The sequence below is a fragment of the Scylla paramamosain genome, unplaced genomic scaffold (assembly GCF_035594125.1).
Source record: "Scylla paramamosain isolate STU-SP2022 unplaced genomic scaffold, ASM3559412v1 Contig13, whole genome shotgun sequence".
NCBI classification, from domain to species: Eukaryota; Metazoa; Arthropoda; class Malacostraca; order Decapoda; family Portunidae; genus Scylla; species Scylla paramamosain.
Genome location: NW_026973678.1, coordinates 625,001 through 645,149, shown reverse-complemented (window position 1 = coordinate 645,149; position 20,149 = coordinate 625,001). Strand labels below are relative to the sequence as shown.

Sequence of the window (20,149 nt, the reverse complement as noted above, 5' to 3'; positions counted from 1 at the left end):
ATAAACGAGAACACGAATATGGGCAAGTGCGTGAAAGAAATGATAAGAGGGGAAGTACCTGACATGTCTGTGTTATTGGAGAAAGCGAAGTGTTGCATCAGAGATTCAGGTACATCAAGATGTATAGTGTATAAAGACATAAATCCCACATTATCCACACACGAGATTTACACTAAGAGGCAAATCTTAAATGAGTTTCATAGACTGGATTTTACAAGGTTTCGATTATCTGGCCACACTCTAGCTATAGAAACAGGGCGATGGAATAGGCGAGGACGGGGCCGCTTACCGCTGGAGGAGCGGCTGTGCAGTTGTGGTGAGATACAGACGGAGAGACACGTACTGGAGAACTGTACTCTCACCCAACATCTAAGAAATAACTATAGATACGAAACAATGGAAGATGTATTTACAAAATGTACAACTAGCGAGATGTGTAATGTAATTTTCGATGTACTTAAAGTATATAAATAAGGAAATTTAAATGAATGCGAATAATTTGTATAATATCTGGTAATGTCTATTTTTGGGTAGAGAAAAAAAAAATTTTATTTTGTATTTTGGGAGTTCTTTTGCTGCATTGCAAGAATATTTATTTAATGATTTAGAATATTGTGGACTACAATTATTAATGGACTACTGCTGTGGATATTTTTTTGTATTTTAGTTTTTGTTTTAGTTTTGTTTGCTGTAATATGATTGTGTAGTCAATAAATCTATCTATCTATCTATCTTAAGGAGTCTCGGTGAAGAGGGGTCACGCCAGCTTGATGAGAAACATTGCCTTCACATCAGCCATCGCGGCAATCCGTTCACTTCGGAAACGCAGAAGGGCACCCACCAGTTTGCTCTTTAGGTCAGGAACCTGCATCACTCAGTCTTTGAGGGAAACGTTGTTGTACTTCGCTGCGCAAACAAAGCCTTCACTTCCTCAGGTTTGTTTGGGTTCATGAGTGGATGGTGAGGCAGGCACCAGGTTACTCCTCGTGGTCCTTCACGTTCAGACGCTGGCATCGCTCTTTAACAGCAATTGTTCTCTCTCTCCTGCATATCGTCGTCTGAAGTCCGAATCCCTAGCGAGGCGTCGTCTGTCCCTTCAAGCGTTTCTGCGCCATCTCGTTGTTGTTGTTTGGCAGATCCGGTTCTTCATCTCAAAATGGTGTGGGTAATTCGTAATGGCCGGCTACCGCTCTGGTGGTAGATCTCCATAGTTGCAACACTTACTTGTCTTCCAGCAACATGCGAGTTCTCACCCGCTGAATGCCACGTGCCTCTTCACCCTCCGAGAGTTTTCGTACTAAAGACATCGCCGGGCATTCGCGGGCTATCCCCATACTTACGTCGTGGCTCCCTGATTCTGCTCGGTGCTTACAACCACCCCGTAGGGTTGGAGACACGAGATGGCATCTGGGAAGCGAGAGAGCAGCGAATAACTGAGAATTCGCGAGGAGAATTTTGTGAATAATTAATTACTACTTTAAATTACGCACGAAATAAAACTCCACCTCACTTCATATTATGGTCTTCACATTAAAGGCAACTTGAACTTAACCTGTTCCCCCTGCCTATTACCCTGCTATATTACGTTGCATACTACAAAGTTTTCAAGCTGAACTAACAACCCCATACTACTTATCCATACATACACTCTTGGTTTCTCCATCCGTTTGCTGATCAGCCCCGTCCTCTTTGCCTCTCCAGTCCCTACTAGTTAGTAAAGGAGGCGGCCTCTGATAAAGTGGTGAAGGTGAAACGTTGAAGATGGCAACCCACGAGGACGACACGGTGCGAACGTTGAAGACTGCTCGTCAGCAACATATTGAGCAATCAATTAATTATTTTCATCCACCTCAAACGTTCGCACCTTCCTGTCGTCCTCGCGGATTGCTTCTGTTTGTCGCAGAAGCAAGCGTCCCTCCTTCACCTCGCTAGGACTGAGAAAATAAGAGAGGACGGCTGGTCAGCAAACATTAACATGGAACGCGGCGTCCGCCGCTCTTCACCCAGGTTGCTCAGACAGACAGCGGAGGGGGACTGGAAGGGCAGCGACTCCCGGAACATGGACACCTCTAGGCGACGATCACAACACCGCTCACACGCCTGGCTGGATAACAAGTTATGTTAGGCTAAGAAAACTAGCAATGATAGGGAAAGAGGTGGGGAAAGAAATCGATTTTAAATAAGTCTTTGGTAAGCGGCTGTGGTTCGTAAACACTGTCTGAGAGGACAGACTAGGTCCCAGGGGAGGAGAAGAGGGAGAGAGAAAAGAATGACGGTGTAAGTGCTCTGTACAGAGGATGGAAGGTGAAGCAGAGAATCGACAATACTGAGAAAGAAAGAGAGAGAGAGAGAGAGAGAGAGAGAGAGAGAGAGAGAGAGAGAGAGAGAGAGAGAGAGAGAGAGAGAGAGAGAGAGAGAGAGAGAATATTAACAAAAGTAACAAACAATTTCCCTACATTCGCGCGTCTCCTCGGTGCATTTTCGGTGGAATTTAAAAGCAGCACGACCACGCCGCCGGTTGTGTTGCTGTGATGCTAGTAATGACTGGCGGGGAACACAAAGGAAGAACGAAAAGCAGGAAACGTGTTGGCTCTCTCTCTCTCTCTCTCTCTCTCTCTCTCTCTCTCTCTCTCTCTCTCAGTATTGTCGATTCTCTGCTTCACCTTCCATCCTCTGTACAGAGCACTTACACCGTCCTTCTTTTCTCTCTCCCTCTTCTCCTCCCCTGGGACCTAGTCTGTCCTCTCAAACAGTGTTTACGAACCACAGCCGCTTACCAATGACTTATTTAATCGACAATACCGAGAGAGAGAGAGAGAGAGAGAGAGAGAGAGAGAGAGAGAGAGAGAGAGAGAGAGAGAGAGAGAGAGAGAGAGAGACTGCAGTGATAAGAATCTTGAAATTTTTTTTTTTTCATTACGTAAAAATTATCATTCGATACTCTGAATTTAGTGAAAGAACGAAGGTCACAACTCAGAGTAAAGAAAATTTAAATTACCAGTAACGGTAATATGTGAAACTCAGTAAATGAGAAAGGAGACAGGGTTGCAAGGAAGCAATGGGAGGGAACCGAAGCCCATATTGCCCTAAAGAAAAATAGGCTGTCAGTACACATCACTTCCCATCATTAATCATCATTCCCTCACAACACGTCATATCCATTACTCCCATCACTAATCATCACGCCGTTATCCAACCTCCCGTGACCTCCATCACTCCAGCACCCATCATTGACAATCACATTACCTCTGCTCCTCCACCACTGTCACTCTCACACCCCCCGCCACCTCCAGCACCATGCGTCAACCTTTTCTTCACTCACTGAATAATATCACCACCATCCTCATCTATCGCCACCTTTCTCCCCTCATCATCACAAGTCATTCACATTATTACCTTTACCGCATGTACAGGAAGCTTCAGACTTCCAACCAATCATATTTACGCCTCCTAATAAACTTGGAGTTGACATGGTAAGAGGCTAGAAATATTGGTGGAAATAGAGGTAAAGAAAGTGCGTTTCATTTTGAAGCCGACTGTACCTTGTGTGTATCACTGTACCATTCATTATCTCTCACTACCTTTGTGTAACCACCACCACATCAAGAAAACATTTCACCACTGCAGCCTGACATCACTACCACACCATAATATAACTAATGATCAGCAATATTTGTGGCTAAAACTGTAGGTTAATAATACTCAGCACTCCTTACTACCAAGGGACAGAACACCATCCAGTAGATATTCCTAATCCTAAATGACAGCTGCTAGAAAAGAGCCGTAGTGTGTGAGGAAATTAACATGATTATCGGAGCGAAAAAAAAAAAAAAAAACGGAGAGAAAAAGAAGACAGCAATAAGTCAATGAAAAAGGTAAAAAAAAAAAAAAAAAAGTAAAACACAGCACACAGGTGAAAGTTAACTGAAAGATACCACGGCAAGGATGGAGATGGGGGGTGGTAGACTTGCAAGGGGAGAGAATAATAAATCTAGGCACAGGAATAGGGAAAGATTATATATAATGTCCACGGTTTTGCTGAAAATTGTCATTCTTTCGGAAAATTGCGATTATTTTTTCAAAAAAAAAACATCGCTTGCGGAATAACGAATGAACTGCTACACATCACCTGTTACAGGATAAAAGACAGCAGCAGCAGTTGTGGCTGTAGGGTGCCAGGGTGCCATGACAGCGACGCATGTGGGAATGCAACGGCGAGGACTGCAATGAAGTTCGACAGGTAACTGAAAAAAAAATGGAACGTCAAAAGAGAAAACCAAAAATAGTAGAAAACAATAAGCAAATACACAATACTCGTCAAACACACACACACACACACACACACACACACACACACACACACACACACACACACACACACACATTATTCTATCAGCATCTTGTTCTCTCTTCAAAGCCTTAAAGATTAAAACAACCTGGAGTGAAAAGAGAAGGGAAAATGGAGAAAAAGGTTGAAAAAAAACATGAAAGTCTGGTTGGAATCTGAAACCGAACAAAAAATGTACAAGAAATTTACACAATCATAAAATGCATAAATATGAAAGCTTTTAAATCTTTGTAAAGTTACAGTAACTCAAAAGAAAAGTGAGAGAGAGAGAGAGAGAGAGAGAGAGAGAGAGAGAGAGAGAGAGAGAGAGAGAGAGAGAGAGAGAGAGAGAGAGAGAGAGAGAAAATTTGGGCTGCATGTCTTGAAACTCACCAATAAATAAAGCTGACGGGGAGAGGTGGCGGCGAGTGACGAGGGGCAGGACAAGGACCACCAAGACAAAAGAGAAAGGAATGATGAAGTAGTAAAAGAAAAAGAATGAGGAAGTAGTATGTGAGGTATCGTCCCTAGCTATCGCCTGACAAGCCAATTTCCGCTTTGCACTCCGATGCCAAGGATTCTTAACTTTTCACTGCTATTTGGCACACTGAGACATCTCTTCTTGTTTGACAGCCGCCTCCAAACATTATACTGGGTAGAAATTACAGAACATACTCTTTAATCCCCTCGTTTCTTGTACACGCTCACAGATATTTCATACATTGTTTCTAGTGCTGTGAATTGTTGTATGTTGCAGTGAAAATTAATTAATAAGCGAGCAGTTACTGATCTCCCTGAACAAGAGAACGAGGTGAGGTGTGTGAAAAATCTCAGTCATACATATAGAGGCGATCATGAAGAGGGAGCAGATATATTCTCCCTGACCTCCTCCTACATGGAAAACAGGATGAGATGAGTGGTTTAAGAAAAATCCCAAGCTTACTCACTGATCAGGATGCCATGAACTCTACGCTTTTCCTGAGGTGTATACATATATAGCTCGCTTTGGTCTAACACGTGATCTCCAAGACCGTGGTGGTGAACATTACACGCAGATATTGTTTTCTCGGTATCCTGCTCTCTTGCTTTAACGCCTTAGAATTTATTCAAGAAAAATAAATGGAAGCTGAGAGAAAGGAAATGGGGACAAGAAAAGCATGAGAAAAAAAAATCACGTAATTAAACGATATTTTTAGATAATTTATTCCAAAACAAGAGAGAGAGAGAGAGAGAGAGAGAGAGAGAGAGAGAGAGAGAGAGAGAGAGAGAGAGAGAGAGAGAGAGACAGAGAGAGAGAGAGAGAGAGAGTGGTGAAAGTGTGGTGAAAAGAAAGAGAAAGGGGAAGGGAAAGACGACAGCCTAAACGAGCGGTGAGGAATACAGGAGAAAAAGAGGGGAAAAAAAACCTTTGGGACGCAAGGCTCACCAATAAAGTTGACGGCAGCATCAACAGGGACGGTGGTGGCGTGTGGTGAGGTGGCGAGGAGCTGGACGAGGACCATCACGACTGAAAAGCAAAAGGATGAAGAAGTAAAAGGAGACGACGATATGTGTAAGTTCATGCAGAAAAGGAAGCAGAAAACTCAGGGACAAGAAAAGGTGGAGGCTGACAAAGAGGACGTGGATAACAAGAGAAAATGTTAAGACTGCAACGACGCGCTCCCCGTCACCCACCACCATTCCCACCCCCCCTAACACACACACACACACACACACACACACACACACACACACACACACACAACCACATTCCTTCACTAAATACTGTCCCCACCCCACCACACACACGTCTTCTGTCCACTAGCCAGAACACACACACACACACACACACACACACACACACACACACACATTTCCTCTCACCACTGCAACGCACGCAAGCATACGACTCACAAACCGAGTCTCTTGAAACTAGAAGTGAAGCAGGAATAAAAGCGGAAGACGAGAATAACAAAGCGTTGAGGAAGGGAAAGATGAGCAGGCAATCTGTAAAGGGGGAGAATGCAACATTAACAAAGATTTACTGAATCATTAAAGTTTGCCTCTAGTGACTTACGGTGAAATTAGGAACTTTTGCGTGTGCTTTCGAACACTCACCCACTTTCCAATTGGTCTTAAAATCATGGTTTCCAGGAAAATCTATGAAAAATGTATATAGTGCAAGAATTTAAAAATATCAACAGAAATCAACGGACTGTTCCATTGCCTTAGAATACAAGATGAACAAGACAACAACACAAGTGCAGAGGCAGCCGAGAAATTGTGGCTGGATGGTTGAAGTGCATAAAAGAAGGAAACAAACGAATGAGGACAGCAGTTTACATGAGGAAAGAGAATGAAACACGAACAAAGAGCGAGAGAAGGATGAAGCGCATCAAGTGTTAACCAAACAAAACTTAATATCACGTAAAGTTTATAATCTCTTAAAATCCTGTTTCTTAAGAACCGCTGATAACACTAAACAATATATACACGAGCGAGCAAATGTGGCTATTGAATTTTAATACAACTTGCGATGAGAGCTGTAAAACTCATCCCCGACACACACACACACAAAATAAATAAATAAATAAATAAAATAAAATAAATAATAATAATAATAATAATAAAATAAAAATAATATATGTAGATAAATAAATATGCAAATAATATATGTAGATAAATAAATATGCAAACTATTTAATAATAAAACAGCGAGGTCACAACCCCTCGGGTTACATCCCGTACCTACTTGCTGCTAGGTGAACAGGGGCTACACATTAAGAGGCTCGCCCATTTGCCTCGTCGCTCCCGGGATTCCAACCCAGGCCTTCTTGGTTGTGAGCCGAGCGTGCTAACAACAACTACACTACGCGGCGTGTGTGTGTGTGTGTGTGTGTGTGTGTGTGTGTGTGTGTGTGTGATACAAGGAAGAATAGAAAAATACGAGAAAAATTAAGAAAATCCAAATAAAATGTGGAAGAGGAAAATACACACGTACAAACACACAAAATAAACAAAATAGAATAAGAAATAATAATGTGAATAAAAAGCACGAGAAGAAAAGAGAAAACAGACGACAAAATATTGCAACGAAGGAAAAAAAAAAGTCACCGTACAAGAGCGAGTAGCAGTACACGAGGCGGAGGAAGAGAACGGGGAAGAACAGAAAACGGGAAGGAGAGGGATACTGCAGAAACCCGCTCGCCACGCCACAAGTCGTCGTCGTTGTCGTCGTCGTCGTCGTCGTCGTCGTCGTCGTCGTCGTCGTCGTCGTCGTCGCCGCCGCCGCCGCCGCTCACCACAGCCACACGCACTGCCAACTTTCATGTCTCCTTGTTCCGGTTTCCTGTTACAAACCAAAGAAATTTGTGTAATCTATTGCTTATTTTCTGTGTTAACAAGAACTATAGCAAATGTTTGAATACGGATCGCAAGAGTTGAAGCTCCTATTATTATATTTGGTAAACAGGTGGTATACGTATCACAACCATCTAAAAGCGTTCATTCGTTATTGTTGTTGTTCCGTAATCCTCGTCAATAACAAATAACTGACTGCCTAATTATTTCAAGGACTTGAAAACTTGCACCGAGGCAGCAATGGAGTAAATATACTAGCAGCTTTTGGAAGTGAAAAGAAATTACAAAGATCTGTATAATTTATCACACGTACGAGTAAGCGATAACAGAAAATTGAAAGGGAATCGACGAGAGGCAGACGCTGACAGAGAAAGAAAGACAGACAAGAGATAAAGATAAACAGAAAGGGGCGAGGCACAGACAGACAGACGGACAGACAGAGAAGGTGGCGGCGGATGAAAAAAAAAAAGAAGGCGCAAAGGTGGGGATCATAACAGAGCGTTAGTTAAAGAAAGAAAAGAGGGAAAGGGAAAGAGAAACATTCAGGGCAGAAGTTGGAAGCGCGAAGAGGATGATGAAAAATATATCAGCGAGACGCACGTCGCGTGCATTGCCAGTATTCAAGGAACTTTTAACATTAACACGCATCACGTAAATTATAATATTTTAAACCATGAATCACCAGAAGGACGATTTACGATTAATTCCGAAATAGTTGGGAGGCAATTCTAGGAGGAAGGGAGGGAGGGAGGGAAACGAGGAGGGGGACGAGGAGGTGGAGGGACGAGGAGAGAAAGTAGGGAAGGAGAAGAGGAGGATGGGGATGGAGGCGTGGAGAAAAGAAAGTAACTAGCAGTTACTTTATTACGAGTAATGGAGGAAACACATGAATCAGGGGGAAACGAGGGACCGAATGACCCCTGAAGAGCTTGTATCCTATAATAATAATAATAATAATAATAATAATTATTATAATAATAATAATAATAATAATAATAATAATAATAATAATTAGTAGTAGTAGTAGTAGTAGTACCACCAGCTAATACCACCAAATTACCATGAAAAGAAGCGATAATGAAGCCAAGTACATCTAACTTAGCCATCTAACATTCCCTTACTCCCCTCCCCACCCTCTCCTCCTTCCACGATGCACAACTCTCCATCCACCAGTGAAGGAAATAAATCTCTGAAGAGGGAGGGAGGAAAGGAGAGAGAGAAGTGGTAGACAGGAGACAGCAAACGAACAAGAGAATGAAATTTATCATCTTGACGTTTAGAGCGGAGGGAGGGAGAAGGAAAACGGTGGAATGCTGCAAGAAACCAACTGACAGGCAAAGAAAGAACAGTGGAGGAGGAGGAAGGAGAGAGGAAAGCAGCAAGAAGTAACAGAGGCCAGCAGGGGGTAGAGTCTGAGGAAGGAGGCACGGGTGGAGGCAGGGAAGGTGGCAGGGGGCAGGATGGAAAGAAGATGAAGGGTAATAATTGTAAACCTATTGGAAAAATTATCAATGTTCACGTGATACTGGGAATACTACCAAATATTTTAAAATCTCACTACTGATGCAGGAACAAATTAACTTGAGAAGAGGCAAGAGGGAAGATAGAGAAGTACATAAAGGAGTGGGAGGGTGCAAAACGAGGAACGAGCGAAGGATGGAGGAAGAGAACAAGTAAACAGTGAGGGAGGAGGAGAAAATGCCAACGAGTGGAGAAGCGAGGGAGAAAACAAGCAAACTGGTGATGATGGAGGGACGTAAAGAGTCTGAGTACCATTACCAACATTTTTAAAAATAAAATAGATATACGTGTATCTTGGAAATATGAAAACAAAACTTACCCCTAAAAAGCATGTAAACTACATAAAAACTTATCAAACTTATCTATAAACATCATGAAAACTAACACACACACACACACACACACACACACATACACGCTTGCAACGAGATAAGCAAACTTCCACTGTTTAATACAAGGCTTGAAACTCACCTGAACAAGACGTTGCAATGACACCGGATCGACAGTGACAGTGTGGCGTGTGTGTGTCCTTGTTCGTGTGTAGAGGAGTGGTGGAGGACAAGATAAAAGATGAGAACGAGAAGAAAGAAAATTAAAATCGAGAAGCGTTGAAGCAGCAGAAAAAGGAAGAGGAGGGTGAGCCCCATCTGCAGATGTAAGTGAGAAACACAAGGCCGGCGGAGAGGGCGAGGGTGATGATAACGATAACGATGGAAAGGCAACGAGGAGGAAGAGGGACACGAGGACAAACGTTAAAAAAGACTAAAGGGGGAAAAGAAAGGAGAAGCAGGAGGAGCCAAAGGAAGCTACACCACCGCTCCTCGCCACCACGACACACACACTGAAAAATGGGAAGTCCCTCAGGCTCAACCCTTCATCGCCTCGAGCTCACGTCTCGAAACCTAAGAAAGTTCGAACAGCAAAAATAGCAATCTCATCTTTTCTGAAACGTACTCTGACCTGTACCGAAAACCTTGTACTGTTCCTGTACATCAGTCGCAGTTTAACAGTTTATTAAAGAAAGGTTGGTTACAAAACAGTGCATAGGGGCGCACGAACATAGGTTGGGGATTAATAACACTACAGAAAAGAAAACACTAAATAAAAGCACTGCAAGAGAACTGGGCACTCAGGCTTGTTATTTTGTATTGTGGTTTATGAAATGTTACGGGGGATGTTCGTTTTATTTTTGTGTTATATATAATTGTATATTACAATAGTTAAGTTTTTGTTATTATTAACGACTTAATGATGTGATATGAGGAATATTTATGATTCCATGTTACAGGCTATTGTAATGTGAAACTTCATTGATGATTTATTACCGATTACCGTTGTATTATTTTGTTAGGATGGGGGAGATGACCTTATCGCTGCCGATTCCATTAACAAACATATGCTGCTGCTGCTTCTACTACTACTACTATTACTGCTACTACTACTACTACTACTACTACTACTACTACTACTACTACTACTACTACTACTACTACTACTACTACTACTACCGATATTACTAACACCATCATCACCACCATTATTACTACTACTACTACAACACTACTTTACTATTATTATCAATATTACTACCACCACCACCACCACCATCACTACTACTACTATTACTACTACTACTACTACTACTAATATCAATATTACCATCACCACCACCATCACTACTACTACTACTACTACTACTGTTCTACTATTGTAAAAGTATTCTGAATAAAACAGACTTGCTTAGAGGAATAGCGAGCGTAGAGAAATTTGATATCATTGCTTTAACTGAAACTTGGTTAGACATGTCAGAAAAAGTATTTAATCCAGAGGTTAAGATAGATGGGTATACAATGTTTTATAAAGATAGGGAAAACAGGAGAGGAGGAGGCGTCGCGCTCTACGTTAGGGACACATTACAGTGTTGCATGAACAATAGAATTAAAACAGATAACAAAGCAGAGTCGATATGGGTAGATCTTAAGGAAGTATCGCAGTCAGTACAGTACCGACCAGTACAGAGGAAATTAACACCTCACTGTGGCAGGAATTAAACAGAGCATGCAGGTACAGTCAGGTATGTGTGGTAGGAGATTTTAATTTTAGGAATATCGACTGGAGTCTGATTGTGGGTAACAAGGAAGCAGATGAATTTCTTAAGGTAATTCAGGATAATTTTTTAAAACAGGTAGTCGTAGAACCCACAAGGGGGAATAATATTCTAGATTTAATTCTTACTAACAGGGAGGAAGCAGTCACGCAGGTAGAGGTTGGAGGACAGCTAGGTAACAGTGACCATTGGGAAATTAGGTACAATTTAGAATGGGAAGAAACTGTTAGAAACAAAAACACTAGTAAAATACCTGACTTTAGGAGAGCAGATTTTGAAGAATTAAAAAGGTACCTCCAAGGAGTGGACTGGCAAAGGATGCAGGGTGAGGTCAGGTCAGGGGCGGAGTTCAGAGAGATAAGGCAGGATGAGAGAGGTGAGGTGAGGCGTGAGGGTGTAGGACAAGAGGAGGGGAGATGTGTCCGGAAGGGAGGAGGAAAGAGGAAGGGGGGGAGCTAGGTGTGAGTATGTTGGAATGTCAGGTCATACGGAAATGAGAGAGGTGAGGTCGAGGCGAGTAGATGAGGGAGTGGAGAGGATGGTAGGGGATGAGATGAGGGGACTAAGTGAAGTAAATGTAGATAAATTGTATAAATATTTCGTAGATAAAGTTCATACAGGTCAGTTAGCAAATATCCCGTATAGAACAATAAGATCACAAAAAAATGACCCTAAATGGATGACTGCTAGGTTAAAGCATTATATAGGGCGTAAGAGAAGTATACTCGTATATAGGAGATTAAGGGCAGGTGAGGAAGTTTTAAGGACACAATATAATGAATTAGTTAGAACAGTCAGGAAGTTAACGAGGAAAGCTAAGGACAATTATGAATCAAAGGTAGCCAGCCAGGCGAAGACGGACCCCAAGGGATTTTATTAGGTATACAGGACGAAGAATAAGGATACTGTAGGTCCATTAAAGGCAGCAGATGGGGAGCTGGTTAGTTCTGGGGAGGAGATTAGTAAGATTCTGAATGAGTATTTTTTAACTGTCTTCACTCAGGAAAACATGCAGGATATGCCAGATAGTGAACAGGTGTTTAGAGCAGATGAGAATGAGAAGCTGACATATTTCCATAACTAGGGAGATAGTGGAACAGGAGATAGATAGGCTAAAAAAGTTCAAGTCACCAGGACCTGATGAAATATATCCCAGAGTACTTAAGGAATGTAAAGAGATTATTAGTGAGCCGTTAGTTTCTGTCTTTAGGAAATCACTGGAGTCGGGTGAGGTACCAGTAATGTGGAGGCAGGCTAATGTAGTACCCATCTTTAAGAAAGGAGATAAAACTTTAGCGTCTAATTATAGACCTGTCAGCTTAACTTCAGTTGTAGGTAAAATGTTAGAGTCAATAATAGCCAGGAACATTAGGGAACATTTAGACAAACATAACTTGATAAATCAGTCACAGCATGGCTTCACGAAGGGGAAGTCTTGCCTGACAAACTTGTTAAGTTTTTACAGTAAGGTGTACGAGGCAGTAGATAATGGTGATAGTTATGATATCTTATATCTGGACTTCAGTAAAGCATTTGACAAGGTACCCCATCAAAGGCTCCTGAGAAAGGTTAGGGCACACGGGATAGATGGGAAGGTGTTAGGCTGGATAGGGTCATGGCTTACTGACAGGCGACAGAGAGTGGTAATAAACGGCTCGAAATCCGAGTGGGGTCATGCAATTAGTGGGGTGCCACAGGGATCAGTATTAGGGCCATTGTTATTTCTAATGTACATCAATGACTTGGATAGTGGAATTAGTAGTGATGTTAGTAAATTTGCGGATGACACAAAGATAGGTAGATTAATTAGGTCAGAATCGGATGCCATCGCCTTGCAGGCAGACTTAGATAGAATGAATGAATGGACGGATAGATGGCAAATGCAATTTAATATCAATAAATGCAAAGTGCTTAGCGTAGGTAGAGGAAACCCACACAATAGGTACACATTAAACACCCAAACTCTGGTAGGTACAGGGTACGAGAAAGATTTAGGAGTTATAGTTAGCTCTGAACTCCGTCTAGGGAAACAATGCATAGAAGCCAGAAACAAGGCAAATAGGGTACTAGGATTCATTTTTAGGAGTGTTAAAAGTAGAAGGCCGGGAGTAATATTAAAGTTATACTTGGCGCTGGTCAGACCTCATCTAGACTACGCGGTGCAGTTCTAGTCCCCACATTACAGGAAAGATATAGGTCTATTAGAATCAGTACAGAGGAGAATGACTAAAAGGATACAGGGGATGAGGAGTATTCCTTACGAGGCGAGGTTGAAGCTGTTGAATTTACATTCTTTAGAGAGACGTAGGTTAAGAGGGGACCTGATAGAAGTCTTTAAGTGGTATAAGGGTTATAACAAGGGAGATGTAAACAAAATTCTTAGGATCAGCAACCAGGGTAGAACAAGAAATAACGGGTTCAAGCTTAAAAAATGTAGGTTTAGGAAGGAGATAGGAAAAAATTGGTACTCAAATAGAGTGGTAGACGAGTGGAACGGACTCAGTAATCATGTAGTTAGTGCTAGGACACTAGAGAGCTTTAAGAGAAGATTAGACAAGTTTATGGATGGGGATAACAGATGGAAATAGGTAGGTGTGTTTCATACAGGGACTGCCACGTGTAAGCCTGGTCGCTTCTTGCAGCTTCCCTTATTTCTTATGTTCTTATGAGACCAGCCCAGTGTGTGGTTCATGAGGCTGCTGCCACGCCAGCCCAGCTTTTAGTGTCTGTGTCTGTGTCGTGAGCACCAATGGCGTCAGTCATTTTCAAGTGATGAAATACTGAATTAAAAAAAATGTAATCCACATTTTAAAAAGTAGCTATGGAGTTTAAAAAATAAAATTTTTAAAATTAGATAACTTTTCATAAAAGTTACAAAGTCAAGGAGAGTGGCGATGTCTTAATAGAAATTTATTAAGCATATCAGCAATTAACATTCTTATTATTGGTGCAAAGGCACCATACATCTTCTTGAAAACCTGTCTGAATACTACTTCAAGTGTTTCAAAAATATCATTATTATACACACAGCTACACTTCCACATTTCTAAGTGGTAGTGGTGGTAGTAGTAGTAGTAGAAGTAGTAGTAGTAGTAGTAGTAGAAGTAGTAGTAGTAATAGTAGTAGTAGTTGCAGTAGTAGAAGTAACAGTAGCAGTATATAGTAGTAGTAGTAGTAGTAGTAGTAGTAGTAGTAGTAGTAGTAGTAGTAGTAGTAGTAGTAGTAGTAGTAGTAGTAGTAACGCCGTTATTAAGATAATGAATAAGATGAAAATCAGCGTGCATTCCTTCTGTGCCTTTTTCATCTAATTCAGTGATAGGTGAGCAATTCATCGCGTGTTGTACTGTTAGCTTAGGAAATAAAGGTATCAATTCTTCTCTCTTCACACACACACACACACACACACACACACACATACACACACACACACACACACACACACACACACAGGAACTAGTCATTGCTGTGGAGAAAGGAGACGAGGCAAGGGTTAGGTCGTCCCTCGCCAGGGGTGCCCATTCAGAGATCACCGTCCCCACTGTTGCTGGAATGTCGGGGAGTCTGGTAAGTGTGGCTGCCAGCAATGGCCACCACCACCTGCTGCGTTGCTTACTGCAGGCGGGGCTCAGCATAGAGGGTGGAGGCACCACCGACACGACACCGCTGATGGAGGCTGCCGGGAAGGGCCACACCCAGACAGTGAAGGCACTGCTGACCCTCGGTGCGAACCCTCTGGTGACGGATAGTAAAGGTGAGGCTGTGCTGGTGGTGGTGTTTGATGGTGGTGGTGGTGGTGGTGGTGAGGCTGGTTGTGTGAATGGTAAGGGTCGGAGTGGGTGTAGTGGTGATGGTAATAATGGTGGTGGTGGTGGTGGTGGTGGTGGTGATATTGGTGGTGGTGGAAGTGGTGATGGTGGTGGTGTGGGTGATGGTGGGAGGGGTAGGGACGGTGATAATGGAGGGGATGCGTACAGTGGTGGTGGTCATGGTGATGGTAATGATGGTGGGGGTGATGGTGGTGGTGGCGGTGGTGGTGATGGTGTTGATGATGGTGGTAGTGGTGGTGGTGGTGGTGGAGTTGGTGGTGGTAATCATAATGATGGTCATAGTTTTGATGACAGTGGTGGTGGTGGTGGTGGTGGGGACAGTGGAGATGGTGATTGTGGTAGTAATGGTGGTGAATGACGATATTGTCTGTAATCGTAATTAGCACTGCATTTATTTTATAATTTTGTTTTACTGCATTTTATCATATTTTTTCTCCGTGTTATTTAGTGTTAGCTTTACAATTAGTTTTAGTACTGTAACAACTGTCTGCGTAGTGATGCATTGCCACTGTGTTACGTATCTTATTATTCAAAGTAAAACAACCACCACTATGTTAATCACAATTATATTATGTGAATTACAATTTGAACCTCTCTCTCTCTCTCTCTCTCTCTCTCTCTCTCTCTCTCTCTCTCTCTCTCTCTCTCTCTCTCTCTCTCTCTCTCTCTCCTTCCCTTCTCTTTTCTCTGTTCTGATCATTCTACCAAAGAAATCCCTTAACACTGCACTCCCATCCCACTCTCACTGTCGCTGCTACGTGCTGCTCATCTCTCTCTTCCTCTCTCACATACCTCTCACTTCTCACCTTCTTTCTCTCCCCATCACAATATATATATATATATATATATATATATATATATATATATATATATATATATATATATATATATATATATATATATATATATATTTTTTTTATTTTATTTTTTTTATGTAGGAAGGATACTGGCCAAGGGCAACAAAAATCTAATAAAAAAAATGCCCACTGAAATGCCAGTCCCTAAAAGGGTCAAAGCAGTGGTCAAAAATTGGTGGATAAGTGTCTTGAAACCTCCCTCTTGAAGGAATTCAAGTCATAGGAAGGTGGAAATACAGAAGCAGGCAAGGAGTTCCAGAGTTTACCAGAGAAAGGGATGAATGATTGAGAATACTGGTTAACTCTTGCGTTAGAGAGGTGGACAGAATAGGAGTGAGAGAAAGAAGAAAGTCTTGTGCAGCGAGGCCGCGGAAGGAGGGGAGGCATGCAGTTAGCAAGATCAGAAGAGCAGTTAGCATGAAAATAGCGGTAGAAGACAGCAAGAGATGCAACATTGCGGCGGTGAGAGAGAGGCTGAAGACAGTCAGTTAGAGGAGAGGAGTTGATGAGACGAAAAGCTTTTGATTCCACCCTGTCTAGAAGAGCAGTATGAGTGGAACCCCCCCAGACATGTGAAGCATACTCCATACATGGACGGATAAGGCCCTTGTACAGAGTTAGCAGCTGGGGGGGTGAGAAAAACTGGCGGAGACGTCTCAGAACACCTAACTTCATAGAAGCCGTTTTAGCTAGAGATGAGATGTGAAGTTTCCAGTTCAGATTATAAGTAAAGGACAGACCGAGGATGTTCAGTGTAGAAGAGGGGGACAGTTGAGTGTCATTGAAGAAGAGGGGATAGTTGTCTGGAAGATTGTGTCGAGTTGATAGATGGAGGAATTGAGTTTTTGAGGCATTGAACAATACCAAGTTTGCTCTGCCCCAATCAGAAATTTTAGAAAGATCAGAAGTCAGGCGTTCTGTGGCTTCCCTGCGTGATATGTTTACCTCCTGAAGGGTTGGACGTCTATGAAAAGACGTGGAAAAGTGCAGGGTGGTATCATCAGCATAGGAGTGGATAGGACAAGAAGTTTGGTTTAGAAGATCATTAATGAATAATAAGAAGAGAGTGGGTGACAGGACAGAACCCTGAGGAACACCACAGTTAATAGATTTAGGAGAAGAACAGTGACCGTCTACCACAGCAGCAATAGAACGGTCAGAAAGGAAACTTGAGATGAAGTTACAGAGAGAAGGATAGAAACCGTAGGAGGGTAGTTTGGAAATCAAAGCTTTGTGCCAGACTCTATCAAAGGCTTTTGATATGTCCAAGGCAACAGCAAAAGTTTCACCAAAGTCTCTAAAAGAGGATGACCAAGACTCAGTAAGGAAAGCCAGAAGATCACCAGTAGAGCGTCCTTGACGGAACCCATACTGGCGATCAGATAGAAGGTTGTGAAGTGATAGATGTTTAAGAATCTTCCTGTTGAGGATAGATTCAAAAACTTTAGATAAGCAGGAAATTAAAGCAATAGGACGGTAGTTTGAGGGATTAGAGCGGTCACCCTTTTTAGGAACAGGTTGAATGTAGGCAAACTTCCAGCAAGAAGGAAAGGTAGATGTTGACAGACAGAGCTGAAAGAGTTTGACTAGGCAAGGTGCAAGCACGGAGGCACAGTTTCGGAGAACAATAGGAGGGACCCCATCAGGTCCATAAGCCTTCTGAGGGTTTAGGCCAGCGAGGGCATGGAAAACATCATTACGAAGAATTTTAATACGAGGCATGAAGTAGTCAGAGGGTGGAGGAGAGGGAGGAACAAACCCTGAATCATCCAAGGTAGAGTTTTTAGCAAAGGTTTGAGCAAAGAGTTCAGCTTTAGAAATAGATGTGATAGCAGTGGTGCCATCTGGTTGAAGTAGAGGAGGGAAAGAAGAAGAAGCAAAGTTATTGGAGATATTTTTGGCTAGATGCCAGAAATCACGAGGGGAGTTAGATCTTGAAAGGTTTTGACATTTTCTGTTAATGAAGGAGTTTTTGGCTAGTTGGAGAACAGACTTGGCATGGTTCCGGGCAGAAATATAAAGTGCATGAGATTCTGGTGAAGGAAGGCTTAAGTACCTTTTGTGGGCCACCTCTCTATCATGTATAGCACGAGAACAAGCTGTGTTAAACCAAGGTTTAGAAGGTTTAGGACGAGAAAAAGAGTGAGGAATGTACGCCTCCATGCCAGACACTATCACCTCTGTTATGCGCTCAGCACACAAAGACAGGTCTCTGACACGGAAGCAGTAGTCATTCCAAGGAAAATCAGCAAAATACCGCCTCAGGTCCCCCCAACTAGCAGAGGCAAAACGCCAGAGGCACCTTCGCTTAGGGGGATCCTGAGGAGGGATTGGAGTGATAGGACAAGATAAAGATATGAGATTGTGATCGGAGGAGCCCAACGGAGAAGAAAGGGTGACAGCATAAGCAGAAGGATTAGAGGTCAGGAAAAGGTCAAGAATGTTGGGCGTATCTCCAAGACGGTCAGGAATACGAGTAGGGTGTTGCACCAATTGCTCTAGGTCATGGAGGATAGCAAAGTTGTAGGCTAGTTCACCAGGATGGTCAGTGAAGGGAGAGGAAAGCCAAAGCTGGTGGTGAACATTGAAGTCTCCAAGAATGGAGATCTCTGCAAAAGGGAAGAGGGTCAGAATGTGCTCCACTTTGGAAGTTAAGTAGTCAAAGAATTTCTTATAGTCAGAGGAGTTAGGAGAGAGGTATACAGCACAGATAAATTTAGTATGAGAATGACTCTGTAGTCGAAGCCAGATGGTGGAAAACTCGGAAGATTCAAGAGCGTGGGCACGAGAGCAGGTTAAGTCATTGCGCACATAAACGCAGCATCCAGCTTTGGATCGAAAATGAGGATAGAGAAAGTAGGAGGGAACAGAAAAGGGGCTACTGTCAGTTGCCTCAGACACCTGAGTTTCAGTGAGGAAAAGAAGATGAGGTTTAGAAGAGGAGAGGTGGTGTTCTACAGATTGAAAATTAGATCTTAGACCGCGAATGTTGCAGAAGTTAATGAAGAAAAAGTTGAGGGGGGTGTCAAGACACTTACGGTCGTCGACGGAAAGGCAGTCCGACCTGGGGACATTTATGGTCCCCTCCCCAGATGGGGACTCCGAGGCTGGTGTAGGAGTCGCCATGATTTTAAAATTTTTTGAGTGAAGGGTGTGTGTGTTATTAGGTGCTTGTAGTTTTGTGTGGAGGAAGAGAGTTGTCTTTAGAGGGCAGGCTGTGACTACCCCCTTGTGTTGTGAGACACAAAGGGAAACGTTCAGTGAGGTCACAGCTGGGTTTAATGATAAGTTCACAGCACCCCCTGAACAGTGCTTTAGACCTCACTGGGAGTAATTATCGTTTCGGCAGGTGTCTACTGCCTCCTCCAATATATATATATATATATATATATATATATATATATATATATATATATATATATATATATATATATATATATATATATATATATATATATATATATATATATTTTTATCCAAATCTGTCACCTACCCACTCCCCCCTCTCACTCTCACTTAGCCAGGAGGAGGAGGAGGAGAAAATGTAGAAAGTCGAAGTCCCTCTCTCTCTCTCTCTCTCTCTCTCTCTCTCTCTCTCTCTCTCTCTCTCTCTCTCTCTCTCTCTCTCTTTAATCCTGAACGAAGGAACGAATAAAGTGATAAGTATTTTTTGCAGATGATGACGATGATGATGATGGTAATGATGATGATAATGATAATGATAATAATAATAATAATAATAATAATAATAATAATAATAATAATAATAATAATAATAAAAATATAACATTTTCTGCTGACACACACACGCACACACACACAGAAAGGATGGCCCTCCACTATGCTGCATTGCGGGGCCAGCAGCAGTGCGTGGCGGCCCTCATGCCTGTCACCCCTCCCACCCCCCAACACCTCGAGGCATATACCCCGGTGCACGCCGCCAGTTACCATGGCCACGTGGAAGTACTGGAGCAGCTGGCGGGTGCTGGCTGGCCCCTCACCGCTAGGGACAGTGATGGCGGCACACCCCTGCACTATGCTGCGGAAGGGGGTAGCGTGACATGTCTGCGATGGCTGGTAGAGCGAGGTGGTGACCCGCGCGTGCAAAATAAGAGTGGACACACCCCGCTGGACATGGCCGTGCAGTTTGGCCGCCACGAGGTGGAGACTT

The 20,149-nt window shown here is 42.7% G+C and overlaps 2 protein-coding genes and 1 long non-coding RNA gene across 10 annotated transcripts in view; 1 reads left to right on the top strand and 2 right to left on the bottom strand.

Annotated features, from left to right (window-relative positions):
- Positions 1–1,095: 1,095 nt before the first annotated feature.
- On the bottom strand, positions 1,096–10,023 carry LOC135097153 (uncharacterized). Of its 6 annotated transcripts, none has more exons than XM_063998924.1 (6): positions 9,659–10,023; positions 7,055–7,655; positions 5,754–5,834; positions 4,130–4,244; positions 1,647–2,104; positions 1,096–1,407 (listed from the first exon to the last, which is right to left on the bottom strand). In XM_063998924.1, exons 3-5 carry the CDS (start codon positions 5,827–5,829, stop codon positions 1,921–1,923), a joined length of 375 nt encoding a protein of 124 aa, XP_063854994.1. In that variant the 5' UTR covers positions 5,830–5,834; positions 7,055–7,655; positions 9,659–10,023; the 3' UTR covers positions 1,096–1,407; positions 1,647–1,920. The 6 variants fall into 6 exon arrangements, 3 of the variants coding, with proteins under 3 accessions (XP_063854994.1, XP_063854993.1, XP_063854995.1); XM_063998923.1 differs by having other exon boundaries at positions 7,059–7,655; XR_010265418.1 differs by lacking the exon at positions 7,055–7,655 and having other exon boundaries at positions 1,647–2,100.
- Positions 10,024–14,312: 4,289 nt separating this feature from the next.
- The window catches only part of LOC135097137 (serine/threonine-protein phosphatase 6 regulatory ankyrin repeat subunit B-like), a 21,535-nt gene continuing 15,698 nt past the window's right edge, over positions 14,313–20,149 (top strand). Inside the window, exons 1-2 of one of the 3 annotated variants that reach the window (XM_063998900.1) lie at positions 14,313–15,045; positions 19,802–20,149. The exon at positions 19,802–20,149 is cut by the window's right edge and continues 59 nt beyond it. In XM_063998900.1, the coding sequence (XP_063854970.1) occupies positions 14,844–15,045; positions 19,802–20,149 (550 nt within the window). In that variant the 5' untranslated portion in view covers positions 14,313–14,843. The remainder of the gene's footprint in view (positions 15,046–19,801) is intronic. The other 2 variants (XM_063998898.1, XM_063998899.1) reach the window with 2 other exon arrangements.
- The window catches only part of LOC135097139 (uncharacterized), a 118,899-nt gene continuing 118,863 nt past the window's right edge, over positions 20,114–20,149 (bottom strand). Inside the window, exon 4 of the long non-coding RNA XR_010265404.1 lies at positions 20,114–20,149. This exon is cut by the window's right edge and continues 100 nt beyond it. This is a non-coding gene — a long non-coding RNA (uncharacterized LOC135097139).